General features: G+C 40.4%; 1 protein-coding gene across 1 annotated transcript in view; it reads left to right on the top strand.

Moving 5' to 3' along the window:
• pemt (phosphatidylethanolamine N-methyltransferase) overlaps positions 1 to 22,895 on the top strand; it is a 94,877-nt gene that overhangs the window by 30,287 nt on the left and 41,695 nt on the right. The window contains exon 3 of the mRNA XM_033610563.2: positions 13,134 to 13,249. Within this exon, the coding sequence (XP_033466454.1) occupies positions 13,134 to 13,249 (116 nt within the window). The remainder of the gene's footprint in view (positions 1 to 13,133; positions 13,250 to 22,895) is intronic.

The raw sequence follows: 22,895 nt of genomic DNA, 5'->3' as shown, positions 1-22,895 counted from the left end.
AGTGTGATAAACCCCATCTCGTTGCCGTCTCCATCAAAGACAACAAGTTAAAGTACCACTGAAGTTAAGGTTTTTGGCTCAGAATATGAGAAAAGGATAACGGCCTTTTTACCATCTTTACCAACAGGGTCTCTCCGTTAGTTTGGTGCTACAGTATTTACACTGAATTATTCAGCATAACGTTTGCCAACCTTTGTTATCTCTGCGATTACAGATAAGTTAATGAAGCTAAGCTCCAGAAGTTAATGTTAGCTTAACTAGAGCCCTTTGGACAACAGCTAACAGTAGCCATGTTTCCATCAGCCTGTTTAGATGTGCATCTAGAAGTATCGCATCCCCTGATTCGCACAAACTAAAATACGCTCGCTTTAGCCAGGTTTTGGTTGATTCGAAAAAAAATTTTGATTTGCAAAAAATGATTCGAATCACTTTTGGATGGAAACATAGCTAATGATGTATGATCACCAAAGTACAAAACTAGAACAAAATAGACTAATGAACTCCCAGCAAACAAACTGGAATGATGAACAACGCAGCTAGGAGCTACCGTTAGGCTAACTTTAGCTAACGTTAGCTAGAGATGTTAAAGATAGCTTTATATTTCTTTCCAGCAAAGTGACAATATGTTGCCTCAAACACAATGTTGTCTTACCTTAAAACAGATGTAGACATCATTGTTAATCTTATTCACGTTGAGTTTATGTTGTGGTCTAACATTACCACACAACTTTATCCAAAGGAGACACTTTTCTCAGTTGAGATGTGGTTTAGGAAAGGGTAAAAAATACACCTCGTCGCCCAGCTTCTCAGGATACCTTGTGTCAGAGTTGCATGTACCCCATGCACACCGTTTGACCATTTTTAAACTTCAAATCTCTGAAAAAGCTCATAAAACCGAACAAAACTGATTTTCTGTAATGCATTTCAATGAACGTCCAGGCAGAGAATGTGCCCTATGTATGGGAATGGCTATACGCACTGTGATTGGCTCATTGCGTTTGAGGGCGGGACTTAGCCATAGGTCAATTTAGCTGGTCACGCTGTTGCTCTACCAACAGTGTAGTGTGAGCTCTGCTAGCTATACTAGCGGCTCTCAAAACCTGTAGTTAGGCACAGTGGTGATTTGAGCTAAATGGCAACATCAACATGCTAACATGCTCACAATGACTGCTGATGTTCACCGGGTATAAAGTTTACCATGGTCTCTATAGTGTTACCATGCTAATATTTGCTAATTAGCACCAAACATAACGTTTGAAGTTAAAGGGAATGTAATTAGTTTTGCAGATACTTGGTCGTAAACCAAAACAAAATTCTAATGGAAAAGTCAGGGAATCACCAAAGTTATTAAAATTCATCCTGAGGGGAACATAAATGTCATGGCATTGAAAAGTTGTCAAGACATTTGACAAAAAAATGTAACCGCATGGGGAAAAATTGATTTTCTAGCAATGCAAGAGGACAAGCCAGAAGACCATCAACTCAGGGGATTACTACACTCCATGGGTTTATCCTCTGGGGAGCAGGAATTTCTGCACAAAATCTCATGGTAATCCATCTAATATTTGTTGAGTTTCAGTCTGCACCAGTGACTGCATATGAAGATGGACAATGTGTCTCCACCTTCTTCTACTATACAACAGTGAAGCCAAAATATCCTGGATATGACTGCTGCCATCTTGCGCTGGTGATGTCATCTAGAGCTAGAGTCAACCAAACTTATTTTTTTGAAAAAAATGTATCTGATGTCTAGCCAGCCCCCAGGAGGTGATCCAGATGTTTTGGCTTCACTTTTGGGGAGCTGCCATTTTGTCCCATCTTTAGATATAGTCTAGACCACTCAGCTGACAGATAACATTGTCCTCCCTAGAGCCACACTGCCAGCACAGCCAAAATCAACCAACCGCAGTTGACAAAATGTCCATAAACACCCACATATTTCAATATTCAATCAGTGTTTTCTGAATTGAAGAAGACGTAATCAGAGTGTCGCTGATGTGCATGTGATCCGTCTATGTTCCTGTTCTGTTTCTCCTCGGTACTCCAGGACAGCACACATTCTTGCATTAATTGGCTTGGCTGTGCGTGCATCTGCATTTTTGCCTGGGTGCAGGTTGTCCTCCATTAAGCACATGGATCAACCACCAAGTGTTGATGAGGCTGATAGAATCCCAGTCCATACTGATGACACACTGGAGAGACTGAAATTACTTAACACAAGGTACTCCAAAGTACCATTTCCACACGTCGTATTACGTAAGTTGTACATGGCACTCTTGTCTTCTGAGTGTATTCTTGGCATGTGGATAAGGGTGTGATAGGGTGAGGATTAGGGTGCTTCTAGCTTTTTTCCTGTTTTTTCTGCCTGGATGTTCCTCCATTAGGGAACATCAAATGTCAGAAGCCTCAATCCCTCAGATGTAGGGATGTCCCGATCCAGCTTTTTCACTTCCAATCCGATACCGATATTACAGCCTTGAGTTTTGGCCGATACCGATCCAATCCAATCGCGTATTATACATATTCACTTATTTTGTTGTCAGTCATGTTAGAAAAGGTTTGATCAAGCAGTATTACTCTAACAAGAACAACTACTTAATCGGGTTAGTTAGAATGATCCACAACAGTTGGTATGAGAAGCTGACCCGTTTATTGTTAACAGGGTTAAATAAACAAATTTTAAACTTGAACATGAACATTAAATAAAAAATATAGCTGGTGTCCTTTGGCTACTTTGGCCCCTTAATAAATAGAAAATAAATCAACTCAAGAAATCTTTAAAATGTCTAACATTGAAATTAAAATAGCAGCAAGACTCCACACACTTGTGCTTTGGCCCCCTAATAAATAAAAAATAGATTAACACCACAAGACATTGTTGACATTTAACAAACAATGCAGCCTTTCCTTCTTAGTTATTTTTGTAGTGTCAGTGCCAGCCTGCTGCTGCTGTTTCCTGTGTGTTTGCATGCTGGCCTGGTGATTGATAGTAAGTGCTGGAGCGGATCACTGGAATGGACTGCTTGAATCATGGAGCGCTGGGCTGACCTGAAAACCTGGATCGGAGTCCATGAAAAACTGGAGTTCTTGAATTGGCATTTTTTCTATGCAGTCCGATCCAAAGCCGATGCACGTTTTTTGCTAATATCGGCGGCCGGATCGGGACATCCCTACTCAGATGTATTCCTGATGTGGTGCGTTCAAGCTCACTCATGTGCCTGCATCTCAGATTTAAGTGGGCTGATAGGGACACAGGAGGAGCCTGTTATCTAAGCCTTGATTGAATTTGTCTTGGAGAGCTGCTAGTTCTGTCAAGCTGGCGCCACTCCTTGTACTCTCCTCATCCCAGCCTTCTGTTATTCCCATGCCTTGATCGATGATTAGATAACAGCATCAGTAGTCTGTCTGCAGAACACCTGAGTATTTTTAGTGTACCCACTCACCCAGGGTTCATCATGTTGGATGATTGTTGGGAGCCTGCAGTCCCAGCGCTGCTTAAGACTAGAGCGTACTGGCATAAATGGCCTGCTAATGTGGATGGCGGAGGGTGCTTGTCATGTTTCCCACATGGTAATAAGATGTGTTCTTGGGTTTTAAATTAACCATGTGGTTCTTAAATGTAAACTTAAATGTTTTTTGAGTTTAAAGCAGCCTGTGCAGTGTTAAAAAAAAGAGTTAATTACAGAACAGCCTACTTTAGTCAGGCACAGCTGCATGTACAGAATAAATCAAATGTTCCCATATTTGTTAAGTTTGCCTGTATACACACGCCATATGTGTTTGCCTGTGCGTTTGTATGCCACCTTCACATTTTCTTCTCCTCTTCTCAGGGTATGAAATTAGCACCTGCCATTGACAAATGCAGGAAAATTGTTGGCAGTGGCGTTTAAAACCATCAGGCCATCCATCATTTTGACAGGCAGAGAAAAATTGAATTGTAACCAATAATTGTCAATAAAAAGATGAGCTGTATCGGCTATGTATGCTGTATTGAACACTGAATATCATTCTTAATCTTTATATTAAATTATGTCTAAGTGGTCTAAGTGTTATTCTTTGATTTAGTGCTTTGATTTTAAAAGTGGCAGATAAAATTTCTGAATAGCAAACCCAAAAACAAAAAAAGAAACTTGCCTGCCACATTTGCACAAAGTGAGAAAACTTAATGAGCCTGCCTCTGCTCCTAACCCAGGCAGTGAATGCATCACAATCACTTTTTGATTGCCCTCTTTTCTTGCAAAACCATCAGTTTATTGTATTTTTGATTGGTTGGTTTTGCTGTAATTTCAGACCCCCAGTTATCCTCATTAAGGCTTACTTCATGCTGTTTACATGGATCTTGTGGAGGAAACAAATAATGTGTGATTACACAATACTTGCTCACATAGGCCCACACCTGAGCCACTTCTTTGTTGGATACTAAAGAAAGTGTCTTTGTCATCGCTCACACTATATCTCTGATACGTTTTATAAGCAATTTTCTCTTCCACTCCTCTATGAGCACACACTGTATCTCTTTCTAACCCTTTATTTTACTTTGATGCAGTTGTTCATCCTCAGTTGGAGCCTAAGCAGCAGTTTTCTTGAGGGTACTTGAATGGTTACATGATGTTCCTCATCTTCTTTTTGACACTACTAAATTCTTGTATTGTCTTCCACTGAAGCTCGAAATAAAAAAATAGATAACGTAATATGTAGAGATGCTCACGTCGCAATAGATTTAAATGGAAAGGATTGCCTCAGGTATAGGTTGCATTTTCCAATACCTGATCCATCTATTTTGATGATATCGGGGCCGATATTCAATCCAGATATCAGATCAGTGCATCCCTAATAATACATATTTCAACTTTTTAAATATGACAGAACAACTAGGAGTGAACTTACACAAAAGCTAAAGTAGTAAAAAGAACAAACCTACGCAGTGTAAAAATCTTGAAAACATCAGCTGTTCTGATATTAAATCAGTGTCGCCCTCAAAAAACACCTGAGCCACATTTTCAAACCAGTTTGATATTAAGAGTCGGACTGGCCAGTCGGTTTCACACTTTACTCGACAGCCACTCCCAAGTGGAACAAAATGACACCAGGTCCCAACAGCATCTGACTGTCATGTTGCATTGCATAATGGGGACTCACTGTGGCAGTTATCTCTCGCAGTTCTATTAAATCATGTAAAACACATACCTACCATCTGTGCTCTTGAGATCAGACTGCAGAGGTAAACACTTAATAAGATGAGTGAGTGTTTGCACTTTTTAAACAGAAAACACTTTTTATGTTGTTATATTTACTGGAAATGACATACAATATAGCCAGCAGCAAGAAGGTTTTTGTCCAGCTAGCTGCCACTTTATTTAGGTATTTGTAGTGGCCAGTTAAGGCACCTCTTTCATTGGCTTCAAATCTAAAATGTTGCCATATTGGTGCAGTTTTAGTTTTCTTTGAGAATAACCCTGCCATGCCTCCTCTCGTCACCCCAAAAAACACAGGAGCTTTCTTGTAAACAAACACAACGTGCGCCACTTGCTCCCACCTCTACTGAAATTTGATCTGTTGCAGTGTTAGGGGCTGTCCACACTAACACGGGTATTTATAAAACTGTGACTCTTTGCTCACGGTTTGGCCTTTCATCCACACGTATCCGCAGTTTTGGGCCCCTGTAACCGGAGTTATTTGTAACCGGAGTCCAGGGTGAACTTTTTGGAAAAGTCCGGTGTCAGCAGTCATGTGTGGACAGGATAACTGCAGTTATTTTGTCTCGTCTCCATTGTATGACATCACAGTGTGCGACGTAAACAGAAAACAGCTGTGTTATTACCCGATCCAGTGTGTGCGAGAGACGATTTGAGGATGGACCTAAACAAAATACTGCTGCTATTTAGCAGCATATCAGCACTTTGTGGCTGTATCATACAACTAACGCTACTCAACCACATCCAGCAACAGAGGAGCACGAGTGTGCTATTACGGAGACTGCTCCTGCTGCATAATAGTACGCTTGTTGTTGTTTTTCCGGTAATGACGTTTTACTGCCTTCTGATTGGCTACTTACAGTTAGGAGTTATATCGCCACCTACTGCTTTGGCATGTGTATTACATTGCTTGATAGTGGACTTCATGTGGATGGAGGTATTTTTATTACACCACTCGTATGGACGCAGATTTTTTAAAAACTGGAGGCCAAAAGAGTTCGGTTTTAAAAATAGCCGTGCTCGTGTGGACTAGGCTTTAATGTTGCCGTGCTCAGCTCGTGGCCCGTCAGACACTAGTGGCTCCGTTAGTTTGTGTGTATACAAACATATATTATGTTTATCACATTTTCATATGAATTATTACAAATGCAGTACAAGTTGGTTGCTGATGTTTGCTACTTTTTATTTTGCCAGAATGTGTCATGAAGACAAATGCCAGTTTAATTGGTTTGCATAAAATCAAACCAGTTTAGGCCACGTTTACATGAAAACGATCCGGAATTGTTTCTCATTTTCGTTTTGAAAGAAGTTCTTTGTAATGACTTTGTAATGAAACAACACGTGCCTTCTCACATGCACTTCCTTCAACAGAGCGATGATGTATAAACAAACATATGGTAACCGCACAAACATTTGTCTGGAGGGATGACAAGGTGGAGTTGCTACAGTAAATCTACACTTTGCTGGAGAAGCGTTGATAAATTCAAAAGTGCAAACAGCACAAACAAAGCTCAGGAGTCCGCCATTGTTGTTGTGATGGTCGACTTTCTTGCGCATGCCTAGTGACTGGAAGCGTAATGCGCACATGCGAAAAGTCTCCATTTTCAGAGCATATTGCAAGTTTACATGACAACGGAGACGGTGCCTTTTCTAAAAAATTGTACTCTCGAACCCATTTTCAAAGCGTTGCGTTTTCAGGCACACCCAAAACGACGCAGTCGTGTAAACAATCGTCCAAAACGCGACTGAAGTTTACCGTTTTAGGTTGAAATCGTTGCCGTATAAACGGGACCTTAAACTCAAACACTGGACCAGTCTGGCAAAACTGGAAATTGGCCCAACTTTAGTGCCACCATGCTCTGTGAATAAAGAAGAGAGGATGATGACGCATATATGTGCTGTTATATCATGTCTCAGGTTTAAAATGATACCACATTAAAAAGCATTACATCATCTTGTCACATTCACAAACTACCTGCAAGGCTAATTCCATGCTATTTTCCCTCCATTGTTACTGTTAGCTGTCTGTCTCTCCCTGGCTTTCTGTTTGCGAAAGAGCAGACTATAATGTAATTAGTATTTAAACCTAACCTTAAAGTGAGTCAGAGAAGTGCTTAAATTGCTGGGCTTTAATTACACAACAATTTTCTTCTCTTGGCATGGATACAGAGAGAAAATAGGGATGAGAGAGACATTAAGGAAGAGGCTGCTGGCAGCAATGAAAATACAGCTGGGGGCAGAGGAACATGGAAAATGACACTGAAGATGCAGTTCTTTGGTCTGGTTCTCTAAAGAAACAAAGGCTAAGTACTTATCTCTTCATTAAAGTAAAAAGAAAACACGCATGGACATGGCTGCTTAGTGACTGATAGTCAAACACAGCAATAAACATATCTTGAAAAAGACTGTTCATGCTCAGCCTTTTCCCATAGAGCTCAAGAACCGGTGAGAATGCCATTTGAGTAGGTGTATCTGTGCAGTCACTAAAGCCCTCCTTTTAAACACCAACACTTCTTTTCTCACCATATACAGTTTGTTTCCTTTCACCTTTATTCATATTCCTTTTTCTGCCTCTTCTCTCTTGGACACAGAAAGGGGGTTGCCATGGTAACATTTGTGTCCTTTTTGTTGCTGTGTTTTAGAGTCCATCTACGCACTTCCTCAGCCCACAGTAAGTCAGTAATTTGGAGTTTGTCAGTTTATCAACAACTCTTTCACACAGTAGTACCACAAGCAGATGGATTTGCCATGGACAGACAGATAAAATGCTTTTAATGTTGCATAACCAATAGGAGTTGAATAGTTCCTTTAATAGTGAGGTCAACAGTGGTACTTAGGATCTTTTGTTGTACAGTTACTGAAAGCTGTAATCAAACATCAATTGGGAGCTTCAGCAAGATAATTGAGCTGCCTGGTTAGCGCTTATGTACCAGCTGTCTCAGGGATGTATACATATAATAATAATATGAGTAGATAATTCCCTCTAAGTAAGCAGATGCGAGCAGCTTCTTGTTTGCAGTATTGTTTTTTGTTTTTCCCTGACAAGCAATTTTCTCATTTTGCCAAAATATAACATTTAGCAAGGATCGTCACTGATGATTTTGCATCATTTTCGACCATATGTGCAATGGAGGGCAGGATAATATGGAGCTTTATCCCTATCTTTATTCAAGAGAGTGGTCTATCAGTTTGAGAGCATTATTTATTGATTTCATGTTCAAAAACCCTGCCCTCGCACTCAAATAGCCTCTGCTTGCCTTAGATCTACTCTGTTTCTGCTCAAACTGTGTGCTCGCACTCAGATACCATGTTGCTTGCACAGATTTCCTGCTCGAGCTTCGGCTTTTCACCTCGGGCTCAAACTGTTTCTGTGCACTCGCGGAATTTCTGCTCTCAGATTTCTCAGATTATATATTTATATATATGTATATATATATATATGTATATATATATATCTATATATATATACATATATATACATATATTTACATATATTTAAGCAATATCTCACGAGAGGGAGTGATGTTGTACTGTATATCGTCACGGTCATAGGCACGAGACCGCAGGGTGCGTAAGACAATTACAATTACAATTACAATTACAAACATACACCACTTTATTAGGTACACCTGTTCAACTGCTCATTAAATTAAATGGCTAATCAGCCAATCATGTGGCAGCAACTCAAAGCATTTAGGCATGTAGACATGGTCAAGACGACCTGCTGAAGTTCAAACTGAGCATCAGAATGGGGAAGAAAGGTGATTTAAGTGACTTTGGATGTGGCATGGTTGTTGGTGCCAGACAGGCTGGTCTGAGTATTTCAGAAACTACTGTGATTTTCACGCAGGCACAACCATCTCTAGGGTTTACAGAGGATGGTCTGAAAAAGAGAAAATATCCAGTTAACTTCTCTGGGCGAAAATGTCTTGTTGATGTCAGAGGAGAATGGCCAGACTGGTTTAAGATGATAAAAAGCAGCAGTAACTAAAAAAAAACACTTGTTACAACCAAGGTCTGCAGAAGACCATTTCTGAACAGACAACACATCAAACCTTGAAGCAGATGGGCTACAGCAGCAGAAGACCACACCGGATGCCACTCATGTCGGCCAAGACCAGGAAACTGAGGCTACAATGCACAGGCTCAACAAAATTGGACAACTGAAGATTGGACAATCATTACCTGGTCTGAAGAGTCTTGATTTCTTCTGGGACATTCAGATGGTAGGGTCAGAATTTGGAGAAAACAACATGAAAGCATGGATCCATCCTGCCTTGTATCAACGGTTCAGGCTGGTGGTAGTGGTGTAATGGTGTGGGGGAGATTTTCTTGGCACACTTTGGGCCCCTTAGTACCAACTGAGCATGGTTTAAACACCACAGCCTACCAGAGTATTGTTGCTGACTGTGTCCATCCCTTTATGACCACAGTGTACCCATCTTCTGATGGCTACTTCCAGCAGGATAACGCACCATGTCACAAAGCTCAAATCATCTCAAACTGGTTTCTTGAACATGACAATGAGTTCACTGTACTCCAGTAGCCTCCACAGTCACCAGATCTCAATCCAATAGAGCACCTTTGGGATGTAGTGGAACGGGAGATTGGCATCATGGATGTGCAGCCAAAAAATCTGAAGCAACTGCGTGATGCCATCATGTCAGTGTGGACCAAAATCTCTGAGGAATGTTTCCAGCACCTTGTTGAATCTATGCGACCAAGAATTAAGACAATTCTGAAGGCAAAAGGCGTCCAACCTGGTACTAACAAGGTGTACATATTTTTATTTATTTATTTATTTTTTCATAGACACATAAAAACAATTTTATTTGATCTTAGCCTCCAACCATTACAGCCAACTGTTGAAATGAGTAATATGGCCCAGCGCAGTTCTCACTTGTATTTTTCCTACTGTTAAAATCTGTTTACACCGTTCATTCACACCCAGCCATTCAGCTTTTATTTAGACTCTTTTAGACATTAGACTTGTTATTGGATGTGGGGTTCAAATACCAATCATAGTTTATGATTTGATTAGTTTAGGTATATGATGAAAATATTCTGTAATTTTGTATAACCTTTGAGCACATACACTTTAATACAATTATGAGTATAAATGGCAGGAGAAAATAATTTAACACAGAATGAAGGAGGCGATTTCTAACAACTTCTAGTGTTGACCCTAAGTGATTGTGCTGTTCAAATACACAGTACACACACAAATCCAATCACTTGTAAATCATGATAGAGCACTTAAAGATAAGATTTGAAAAGCAAACAAAGGAAACACGTCTCATGAAGTCTCAAAAAGGGACAAATCCATCAAGAAATGTACTCAGAATAAACATGATAAACATCAGCAGACTAAAAATTACGCAGATGCTTTTCAGCCAAGAACTCTCAGAGAAGGCCCCTGTTATGTTCATATACCCTGTCACGATTAAAAGTACGTTTGTATGGAGTGTGTGTTTTTGATGAAGTGTTGCTTTTTTCAGTTATTCAGTAATTTTTGAGGCTTCATGCCCTGCCAAGCACAGAAAAAAACACTTAACTTTCAGACATGATTGCTGTCTGAACACAGCGTTAGTCAGCCCCATCAGTCAGTCATTCACTCAATGACCTCATCACCTAGTCAGTATTTGCATCTACTAGAAGAGGCTCTCAGTCAGCCTGAGCTTCTGAATAGATTCTTAACTGTAAATATTTGAGCTGGGAAGCATCTCATTCTGTTTCTTTGTCCTTATTTTACTCTCTCTGTTTCTAATTAAAGCTAACACTGATGGTAGAGCGATGCTTAAAGGGATACAGATGTCAATACACCAACCACTACATTAAACACTAATTTTTCTGAGGTGATTTCAGCTTCAGTAAAAGGAAGAAAGACAGAAAGCTTTCAAGCCATCACTGTTGAGATTTCACGGTTGTTGGGATGAATTGTTTCTGACATTTTCAAATAGGAAAGAAACAGAGAAGAATGCCTGAATCACTAATTCCTCTGCCACTGTGAGAAAAATATTTGAAACATTTGAGGAATCAACAACCCTCTTGTGGCCAAAGTTTTCAGTTAATAGATAGAGCACTTTTAGTCAAAGCATCCAAACAACCAGCTTTTGGAGGAAGTGAAAGTAAGCAGTAGGGGCATTAACAAATAATGTCAACAAAGTGACTTAAAAACTGCTATAATTAAAAAAAATATATTAACAATGGATAACATGACTTTGTGTATGTGAAAGGAGTCATTCATAGTAAAAACCCAAACCTGTTCTCCGTAGCTTTTTTAGCATCTGTCAGCTAAATGTTAGTGTTTTGGTTGAGTCTCACCGCTCTCGTCAGCATTGCTCCCAGTAGCAGCAGGCAGCTGTTTTCAGCAGCTAGCTGGTGAACACAGTGGAGCGTTCAGCAGCTAAAGAGCCAGGTGCTTCCCTCAGGGTTTGTTGGAGACCAAAACAGAGCAAAAAGATGGGTGATTATTAGACTTACATTCATCAATTTAACAGAAAAACAACTCCAAATAAATGCTTATGCTGCTCAGTATTTGTTGGGTGTGTAAATAGAAAGACTTTAACTGTTTGGTTTGATACGACACAGTGATGTCAAGTTTTCTAAACAGCACAAAAATGAGAAAATTCCTAGATTTTTAGAATGCTTAATTAATAAAAACTAACAATACAAAGTGTGATGTTTTTTGACCTTTAACAATGATGGAGCTATACTTGTGACCCATCGTCTAGGGTGTCTGTATAGCAGCATACAGTATAAAACAAAAACAGCTCCTTATTAAATATAAAATGTAGTACTGTAGTTATAAACAAACACAAATAAACAGTTCTGTTTTTTAATTGACAGAAAAATGTCCTTTTTATTTAATGAATAACCCATCACATTTTGGGCTTTTGTGTTTTTGCTACAAAGCAGGAATTATGGATTGGCTGAAATGGGCTCTTGAAGGAATATTGTGATGAAGCTGGAATACATCAAGCATTTTCGTAAAGCACTGACGTTACATTTTTCTCTCCATATCTGCAGCTGTAAATGTAAAGTTACCAGTTACCACAATGATGTCTTTTGTCCTGTTTGAGTCAGTTAGGAATGGCTGCCTATAGATAGCAGCCTTAGAGATAGGGTAAGGAGCTCAGAGATCCGGAGGGAGCTCGGAGTAGAGCCGCTGCTCCTTCACACCGAAAGGGGTCAGTTGAGGTGGTTCGGCATCTGATCAGGATGCCTCCTGGGCACATCCCACTGGAGGTGTTTCAGGCATGTCCCACTTGTTGGAGGCCCGGGGGCAGACCCAGAACACGCTGGAGGGATTACATATCTCATCTGGCCTGGGAACTTGCTGGGGAGAGGGATGTCTGGGGTGCTTTGCTTGGCCTGCTGCCCCCGTGTCCGGCCCCCGATAAGCCGATGAAAATGGATGGATATTAATATATTGCCCAGCTCTATGCTAAATGTGCTGCCTTACTGAATTCTTTGAACAGTGCATGGTTGTCATAGGATTTACAGTTTTCGGTCAGTCCCTGGATCTTGTGTCAGCGGGTCAGATCAGGTTGCGGAACTACTTGGTCATATGTGTGACCGGTGGGGCAGGTGCAGTATTGTATGTTACGGTTCTGACTTGGGAGTGGGTTTTGAAATCAGACCCATGCAGGACTCTGCCCCTAAGTGGCCAAAAAGTGGCTCTGATGTAACATGACAAACTTTGCCACAAAGACAGCTAATTTTAGGTTGTAAGTTACGTAGCAGTGTTGTCAATCTATCCATATACTGACATACTTTCTGTTGATGCAGTTTGTTTTTAGTTTGTCACCGCTTTCCCAGCTTTTCCCTTCAACATATTAAGGAGCATAACCCCCCACAATTTTGATAACTACTTGATGTGATTTTTGACACAATCATCTCACAACCTCTGCTTTCTGTCTCTCTGTCATTTGTCAGGTGGCAAGATGGGAGCACCATACGCGGTCACTCTCCAAGCTCTTTGGTAGCCCTTATCTGGCCTGTTACTGCCTGGGCTTTGTCATCATTCTGCTCAATGTGTACCGCAGCCACAGGTGATGCACAAACTTTTTTTCCTCATTCTGCTCAATTCATGTCGTTTTATCCTTCATTTCCATCCATATTAGTTCAGTTTTGGTCAATCAAGATTTTATTAGAAGCATTATTGCATAATTAACTATCACACTTACGCTTCATTATTGTAAATAAATTAAGTGGACATGACTGTTAGTTTCAAGGTGTGTACAGATTGATGGTGAGGGAGTTTTAAGTGCCCACCCCAGCCTGCTGACTCACAATGTAAAATGCAGAATGAAGGCCAATCTTATATAACTTCCTTCTCAATAACCCATTTTTCCTATGTTTTTGTTTATGCTCAATACTTCAACCAGATGAGCAACTATGACAAACCTTTCAGTTCAGGTACTAGCACGCAGCACTCTTTTTTTCCCTTTCACTTTCTTCCTCTTCTTCTGTATTCCATTCCTGTGTCCTTTTTTCCCATCTCCCACCACTGCTGCTCTTTTCTTCCTTTCTCTCATCCTAATCTGTACCCACGGTCCTGTATGTGCCAGTGTCACCCCACGCCTGCTGTCGCAGCACCATAGCACCCAGTGGAAGCACACACTCCCACAGTGCATCAAAATGGTGACAAAGCACCCTCAACAAAACCATGCATATACAGTATGCCAGTGGCAAGAGATTTATTTATTTTTCCCTCTCTCAAAGGATGTCTGTGATGTCTGTTGCCGGGCAACGCTTTTGGAACAAGCTGCTTCGAAGCGATAAATTGGCTTGCCAGTTTTCTCTTGTGCTTCTGAAGAGAATATTGATCAACACACAGTGCAACATGAGAAACTAAAAATAGTAGTAGTACATAGCAATTCATTTACTCAGACGTGCTAGGAACAGAAAATGTGAATGAGCCAAATAATGGCAAGAATGCTCCATTGTAATGAAAGTAACTCTTTGAAATATACAATTTAGAATGCTTTTAGTTTCTCTGTTGCAATGTTACAGCCAAAAATTCAATTAATTGCTTGGAAAATGTAGAATTTTTTTGTACTTTTTTGGCAGGCAAATTTAAAAGCAAATCCCTTTCAGCACTTTTGATGGAAAACTGTCAGTTGAGCTAGGGTGTAGGGTGTGACTACAGACTGCATCCACTTTATTCCTGAGGGTGCCACTGTATAAATGTAAATGATTATGGTTGCAGCTTACGGTGAGATTGGGGAAGTAGCAGTAAGGGAGCGATCACACCGAGATGAAACGCTAAAAACGCGACGCCAGTAAAACCATTGTTTTCCTATGAAACAGCGCGTCTGACCGGCATTCAAGCGTCTTTTTAGACAGGCGTTTTTCCGGCGTCTTTTTAGACGCGCGTTTTTGTAGACCCTTCTTTTTAGACGTGCATTTTTAGACACACGTAGATGTTGAAAAGTTAAAATATTTTCAACTTTTTGAGCATCAGACGCCAGTAGCTAGCGCACATTGAATAAGCGCTTCCAGCGTTTCAAGCGTCTTTGAAGCGTCCACGTCCCTAGCGTCTCATTTCTGTGTGATCACCCCCTTAGGTAGTTAGGCGCATTGATTGTCTATGGTTAGTCCCAGTGGCTTTTCTAGGTAGCTCACTGCCAATGGCTGGTAAAGTAAATTGCCATTAATTTAGCAAATACTGCTTTGTTTGTTTTGTTTTGTTTTTTACAGATATTTGACTAATATTAAATTACCATGTTCTAAAATGTCCCTGCAAAGCTCTGTTACCTATTGTGCTGTCCGTGTCTGTAATGTTGCTAACAACTGGACTAAACTACGTTCGTGGCTTTAATAACAGTGTTGAACATGCACCCAGAAACTCTACCAGTGGTATGGTTTCCATCGTCTCCCTACAATGACGAAGAGGTTTCCACTCATGTTCCTGTTTTTTATTTACTACTTTTTATTACTGATATTAGTGATGCTGAACAACCCCCACACCACCCAGCTTGGTCTTGGCAAGGAGCTGGAAACATCAATATGTCCAGACTGCTAGAAAAGGATTTCAGCAGGCTTAAATCTATGCAGTGTTTCACTCAGTAGAACTCAGATTTTATAAATGAGCCATTATGAAAACATGTAAACTGCGTCTGTAAGGCAGACAAAGCAGATTAATAAAATTCATTAATTGACTAAAATACCAAGCCATAATGCAAGTCAAATGTTCTCCACATGTGTTAGTGTGTTAGTTATCACCAGGGCATTGGCGGTGGATCCTTTGAGTTCTGTGGATTGCTGTAGCAGCAGATCCCACAGATGCTCGATCTGATTGGGATCTGGTGATTTTGGAGGCCAGGTTGACACCTTTAGCTCTTTGTCATGTTCCTGGGGCCATTCCTGACCACTTTCTGCGATGTGGCATGGTGCGTTGTCCTGCTGGGGAGGTCACTGCCATTGGGTAGTGCCAATGCCATTAGGGGGTGAGCTTGGTCTGTGCTGTTGTTTGGGTAGGTAGCGCCAAGTGTCAAGTGGCAACTACATGAATTCCAGGACCCAAGGTTACCCAGCAGAACACTGACTTCACTGATCATCACGAATCAGCAGACTGTTGTTGCTGCCTTTACATTTGTTTTTATAGAGATGGTTTTATTTAACTTTCTGAACTTTCCGAACAGCATTTCCAGAGTGAGTCATTACTGTATTCATTCTATGAGTTCAAGGCAGTGTGATATAAATCTTTTTGCTGTGCTTCCTGCTGTGTAATCAAACATACATTACATGTGTAACTGTACACACAGTGGTAGACTATTATGCCTGCTGTGTAATAATGATCTGCCGCTGATAGCAGTTAATCTGGATGAGTCACGTCACAGTTGGTGAATAGAATGCTAACTGAATGTTAGAAATTTATAAAGACTGATCATGTGTAGTATTTTGTGCAGTGCCATCCCTGCGGTGTGGATGCTGGGCAGTATGAAACATGATTGATCTCTCTACTTTGTAGTCCACTCTGCTGCCCAGTGGCAACTTGATTAGCTGCTTATTAAAAGAAAACCATGTTAAGGGCTACCACTGCTTTGCTTAATGTGAGGGAGAGAAAAGTTCAGGTGGGGTGTCTTTTTGGCCAGTCTCTCTCTTTCTCCTCTGGCTCCTCTCGTTTGGTTTGAAGACTCTGCCTACTTTTTAAACTTTTTGTTTGTCTTATGAGAGCAGTATTCTCGTCCTCCATCCATAGTCTTTTGGTTTTGGGTCTGAGTGCTTGTCCTTTGTGCATTTTGGTTTAAGGTGTTTGGTTACTGGAGTTTTTTCCCAATCTCAACGGTGTGTTTGTTGCAGCTTGACCTCTTAATGTGGCAGTGAAAGCAGGTAGAGCTGCCACACTACGTACTAGCCTGCTTTGAAACCTAAATCTATTAAAAAAACATGGATCACAGGACTTAACAACTACTGACCCATCGCCCTGACCTTGTCGGTAATGAAGTCCTTTGAGGGCCTTGTTTTGGCCCACCTCAAGACCATCCCCAACTCACACCTGGAACCCCTGCAATTTGCCCACAAAGCCAACAGATCTATCATCAGTGCACTCACCATGGCCCTCCATTTCGTCCATCAGCAGCTAGACTCCCCAGGAACCTCTGCCAGGATCTTGTTTGTGGATTCCAGCTCTGCTGTCATTTCTATCTTCCATTCTCTGCAGCAGGACAAGCTCTCCAAGTTGCATGTGTCTGACTCCATCTGCAGGTGGATCAGTGACTTCCTGTCTGACAGGAAGCAGCATGTTAACCTAGGGGAAACACCTCTGTGACTCCTGGACCATCAGCACTGGTTCCCTTCAAGGCTGCGTCCTTGCCCTCTGCTCTAAATTCTATATACTAACAGCTACACCTCCAGTCAGCCACTATGTCAAGCCCCTGAAGTTTGGGGATGATATCACCCTCACCAGACTTATCTCGAGTTGGGATGAGTCCGCATACAGGTGTGAGATTGTCCATCCAGTGACCTGACCTCTTAAGACAGTGGAGATGATTGTGGGTTTCAGGAAGAATGCAGCCCCACTGCCCCCCTTCAGTCTGTGTGACTCCCCAGTTGATGCTGTGGAGTCCTTCTGTTTCCTCAGCTCCTTCATGACTCAGGACTTTAGGTGGGAGCTGAACATCAGCCCCCTCATCAAAAAGGCACAGCAGAGGATGTACTTCCTGTGGCAGCTGAAGAAGTTCAACACGCAAAAGACAATGATGTTGCACTTCTGCATTGCCATCATTGAGTCCATCCTCACCTCCTCCATCACCAGCTGGTATGCTGCTGCCAGAGCCAAGGACAAAGGCAGTCCGTAGTGTATCATACACTCTGCTGAGAAGTTAATGTGCTGCAATCTGCCATCCCTCCAGCACAGATGGACAGCAGACAAAAGGATGGAAGCGTAACGGTCAAGTTCAGGTTCCCCCCTGAAAGACATTGGTAGCTCTGTCTGCACTGTTGCCACTGTTAGTCTTGTTTATGTTATTAGCACCATTAGCTTCTAGCCATCACTCAGCCACCTCCATGTTAAGAGCCGTGTGCAGACAATTCCCACCTAGACTCTGAATGATAGAAATGCTCTGAATGTTGTATAGAGCTATTTATATGGTCAGCGTCAGTTACCTTCCCATCTCTTAGTGCCATGTAGTCAGGAATCTACAGGTTCAGGGTCTTGACGCAAACACTGACATGATGCATTGTCTTATGATTGGAGTGTTATGGAGTCAGGGAGTTGGCCTTGACGCAGTGTTATAGAGTCATAGGATGGGCAGAAACACTGACTGATCTCTTGTGTATTGCCCCTCATGTAGGTTTTTGCTCTGCCTTTCGCCTTACTCACCATAATCCTGATTGTCTACCTGGCTCCTCTTGAAGATGCTTCCTCTGGTACTGAAGTCACGATTCTCTAAAAGGGTGTACAAGCTGAAAGAAATAAGCTGGGATCGTGGTGGGGTTTTGTCATTGGAGATTGGTGGGAAGTTCACTTTGGTTGTGTGTACTATATGAAGGTTAGCCTTTGGCTTTTAAGGGACAACATTATACACACTACATTATATGACCAAAAAAGTCAATTAAAGCGTGACATTCCCCTGCAAATAAATAGCAGTAGTCAATATTATACGTTCAGACTTTGCCTATTTATATCCAAAAGCTATGCAGCCCTAATGAAATATAAACACCTGATTTATTATTTGACATGAAGCAATACATAACGTTTTGATTGCTCCGCGCAAAATGACTCTATTTCCTGAGGGGTTGATGTGGTTAATGATCATAGCAAAGACTAACAATTGCCTCTCCACATGCTGATATTTATAGCTCCTCTGGCATTAAAAATTCAAAAACAGTTCCATTAAATGATGCAAGTTAAACTACGGATCTCAACTTTTATTTGCAGTTCAAGTTCTCAAAGAGCCATTCAGGTCATTTCAGTGAAATAAACTTTATTACATCTCAATTTTGCTGGAAAACATTGAAGATATGGATGTTTCTCAGCCAGCTCATTGCATAACTGAGACAAAATCAAAGTAAAAACAATGCCCTCTCATTGAGAACTGTGTAATCATATGATGCAAAGGGCTGGTTTCTTGTATTTCAAAACATTTGGCCTTTTTTCTCTGGATATCTCCTACTGAAGGAAATCTTATTAAACAAACATACACATTCAGATATCTTCTGAGGCCCTGTCTACACATATACAGATATATATTTTCCCCCTCCCCTTGAAACAATAATGTCCACCTGGCACTCATTTTACAAAATATCTCCATCCATTATAGAATGCAAAATCTTGAAATGCTTGCCGGTGTTAGCTGTCTTCAGTAGTTTCCCCTTGTTGCAAAGGCAGTGAAGTGCACAGTCTAATGATACCTTTCACACAACAATGACTGGTGGCACTCTGGACATGCTAAAGTGTTCCAAATTGCCAATCCAATACAGAGTGATAAGGAAAAGAGAGAAAGTTGAAGAGGTGAGAAACATGCACAAAAAAATACAAAATGCAATGACCCCTGAATAATATGATGCATATCACCACTAATAAAGATTGGTACTCACACAGAGCCTTTAGCAACTGCAGCCTTTCCAGCTGCACTGGCGTAGCGCATATGGTTTCCACAGGACACTGTAACCAAGGGCATAGGAATGAGTTTAACTTTGGGGGGGGGGCACATATCGGAAACCTGACAGATCTGTAAATGGTTTGAGCAAATTATGTCTGCCATAATCAGGGATGGAAAATGTCACTGAATGGCATATAAAGCAATTTGCTTTCAAAAACAAAATGCCCCAAGTGGTGAAAAGGCTGCTTTTTTTTTTTTTGCTTTTTTTTTTTTAAATATTTAGCATCATATTTTTTTCTAAACAAAGAAAAGCTCATTTTAGCCCTGAAGTGGTTCAGACTGCGTCATTTTACCAACAAAGATAACTTCAAATTTATATTATGCTATTGTAACAACAGATTTATGTTCTCATCATAAACAGACAACATATTACATGATTTACATGTGTTTCCTATGTATTTTCTTAGTATCCAGAAATATATAAAGTACCACAGATCTTATAATGTGATACAGGTACAGATCAGTGCTGAATACTAAAAAAACTGACTCTAAAAACATTCACAGATCTAAAAGTATGAATGCATGTATTCAAATACATGACTTACACACTCTTATATCCTATATGCACAACATACAAAAATAGCTAGAAAATATTTTTTACAAAGAACAGAGAAAAAATATTTTATAAATGATACTGAGATTTGGTGATGGTTTATTTCTACCAATTACTCTTTTTATATCTCCATCTTAATTCATGAAAAATGTAAAAGAAAATACTTTGACTTTTTTTTAACATATCTCAATCAATGACAATGATGTTACTGATCACTTTCAAATTGATTGATTAATTTATTTAACAAGTCACCTTTCTAGATACTGGAGGTGTGTACTCGTTTTCAAGTTACATGGGTTAATAGAACAATCGTGTTTAGTGTCAAATCTCTTTTTTTCCATTGTTGGAAAGTCCGTCATATTTTCGCCAGCAAGCGTTAGCTAGTAACATTAATAGTTACAACGTTAAAGTTTACCTAGCAAGAGTGTACAAGTTAGATGTTGAATCAAAACGTCAGCTCAGCATCAACAGGTCTAGACAGAAAAATTTGATACAATAAAGATACCAGTCAACAGTGGGGCTGATATTAGAGAAGCTACAAAAGTTTGAGAGATGATCACGGCAATGAAGTCACAGTGGAAATGCATGTAGTTTGGTGTACACATACAGTGGTCCACTGGAAAAACATTATTACAGTTCCCAATCCCAACAAACAAACACACTGATTGACCAGCAGACTAATTATTCAACAGCTTTATTATTGTGCTGCTTATTGCCTACTTAATTAACTTACGAATACACTGACTGACTCACTGGCGTGCTGAGTAGCTGACTGACGGCCACTTCTTTTTATAGCTCCACTACTGATTTATAGCCTGATTGACAGACATGCAGAGGATTCAGAGAATGTATTTTTATCTTCTAAGCACACAGCAGTGATGCACTCCACTGATTATATTCAATAATAATAAACTTCTGGGGAAAGCTCAGAGGGCTCTAACAAGTCATTTTTGTAATTAATTGTGTGTGTTTAATTGGCGCTCTTGCTATTAGCAGAAAGCCTAATGAGATAAGAGGATTGGGATTTGCACAGTTAAAAGTAGTAAATGTAAAAATGTTACACCTCTGCTCCCTCTGTATTAGGAAATATTCAAAGCTAAATAAAGACCATACCAAACATATACTAATATGATCAGTGCTTTGGAACTGTGTGCATGTTAAAGGGATAGTGCACCCAAAAATGAAAATTCAGCCATTGTCTACTCGCCCATATGCCGAGGGAGGCTCAGGTGAAGTTTTAGAGTTCTCACATCCCTTGTGGAGATCCAAGGGGAGAGCGGGTAGCAACACAACTCCACCTAATGGAGGCTTAAGGCGCCCCAGATTCAAACGTCCAAGAACACATAATTGAAACCACAAAATATCTCCATACTGCTCGTCCGTAGTGATCCAAGTGTCCTGAAGCCCCGACATAAAAAGTTGTTTTGAAAAACGTCATTTGAACTCTGTTTTTAGCCTCATTGTAGCCTGTAGCTCTAACTGCCATGCTCACGTGTGCGCGCTTGCGCGTGAGACCACCGCGTTCATGTGTGTTCACGTGCTTTCTCTGGTCTCACACGTGAGCATGCACATGTGGCTGTGACTTTTAAGATACTTTTATATTCTTTTTCATTCATATAAATGCATGTATGTGAGTTTTTTAAACTTGTGAAAAGCCGTTAAAATTGGGCAATACACTCCTTTCCCATTGCCAGTGGACCAGACCTGTGAATACGGCTCTGAGTATGACTTTGTGTGTTTTTTTTTTTTTTGTTTGTTTGTTTTTCCTTTTTTTACCTCAATCTCGGGTTTGTATTGATATGTGTGTATGGTTTAGTAATAAAAGAATTTAAAAAAAAGAATTTTTTGAAAAATGAAAAGAATGAAATATATCATCACTGAATGAAAAAAAACAAATCAGAAAAGATACTTTCTGACAGTGAGTGGGTGCCACTGCTGCTTCCACTGACTTCCACTGGGTTTATGATGGTTCAACCTTTTGAGCCTGCCTACCTTACGTGTGACCATGGCAACTACAGAATCCACTGCAAGGGAATAGAAAAGACATTTCGTGTCTTTGAAATGCTTCACAAGTAGAAAGGACATTTCAGGAATCTGTTTTTGTCAGAATGTAATAAAAGGTGTCAGTACAGTTATAGTACACTGCTAAAGGGAATGCAGGTCAGGCTGCTGTATTGACATGGAATGTAAGAGGTATTGGGGTGTGTAGGCACTTGACCGAGACCCTAATACACCTAGACTGTTCTGGTTTGTAATCCTGCCAGTATGAAGGGAAGCCTACCTACGTCTCACTGCTGCAAGTTGAAATGTATCACGGTTTAAAATCTTAATACATTTTTTCATAATTGAACTAGAATTACTACCTCGCAATTATATGCCGCTGCAAAAATGTCAAGTTGCGAAAATGTGGATGTGTCACATATATCTTCCCCCTGACAGCACAGAGGATCTATACAATCATCACAGTTTCAAGGTGGGCACTCAAGATTAGTGTCGCCAATTCAGTATCTGACCAAATGTCTCTCCTTTTTCTCCTGAGATATGATGTTGAATAAAGGCCCAAAAAGTGTTCTTGCAGAGCATTGTGATGTTACAGTGAAGTTGACCTTTGATCTTTTCAATGAAAAATGTCATCACGTCATTATTTCATCACACCAGACATTTTTCGTAAAATGTTGTCATAAGTAGCACATACATTTCTGAGATATGACCAAAAACATGTTTTGTTAGGTCACAGTGACCTTTGACCGTGGATGTTTGTGCCAAATTTAAAGAAATTCCCTCAAGGTGTTCATGAGATACTGTGTTCACTAAAATGCAATAGACAAGGTCACAGTGACCTTGAGCTTTAACCACCAAATTCTGATCAGTTCATCTTTGAGGCAAAGTGGATGTTTGTGCCATATTTGAAGAAATTGCATCAATGTGTTCTTCAGATATCACGTACATGATAATGATACGGATATAAGGTCACGGTGACGTTGACCTGTGACCTTTGTACACCAAATTCTATCGAGTTTATCCTTAAGTCCA

This window comes from Epinephelus lanceolatus, chromosome 21 (assembly GCF_041903045.1).
Source record: "Epinephelus lanceolatus isolate andai-2023 chromosome 21, ASM4190304v1, whole genome shotgun sequence".
Taxonomy (NCBI): domain Eukaryota; kingdom Metazoa; phylum Chordata; class Actinopteri; order Perciformes; family Serranidae; genus Epinephelus; species Epinephelus lanceolatus.
This window is presented reverse-complemented; position numbering and strand designations above follow the sequence as displayed.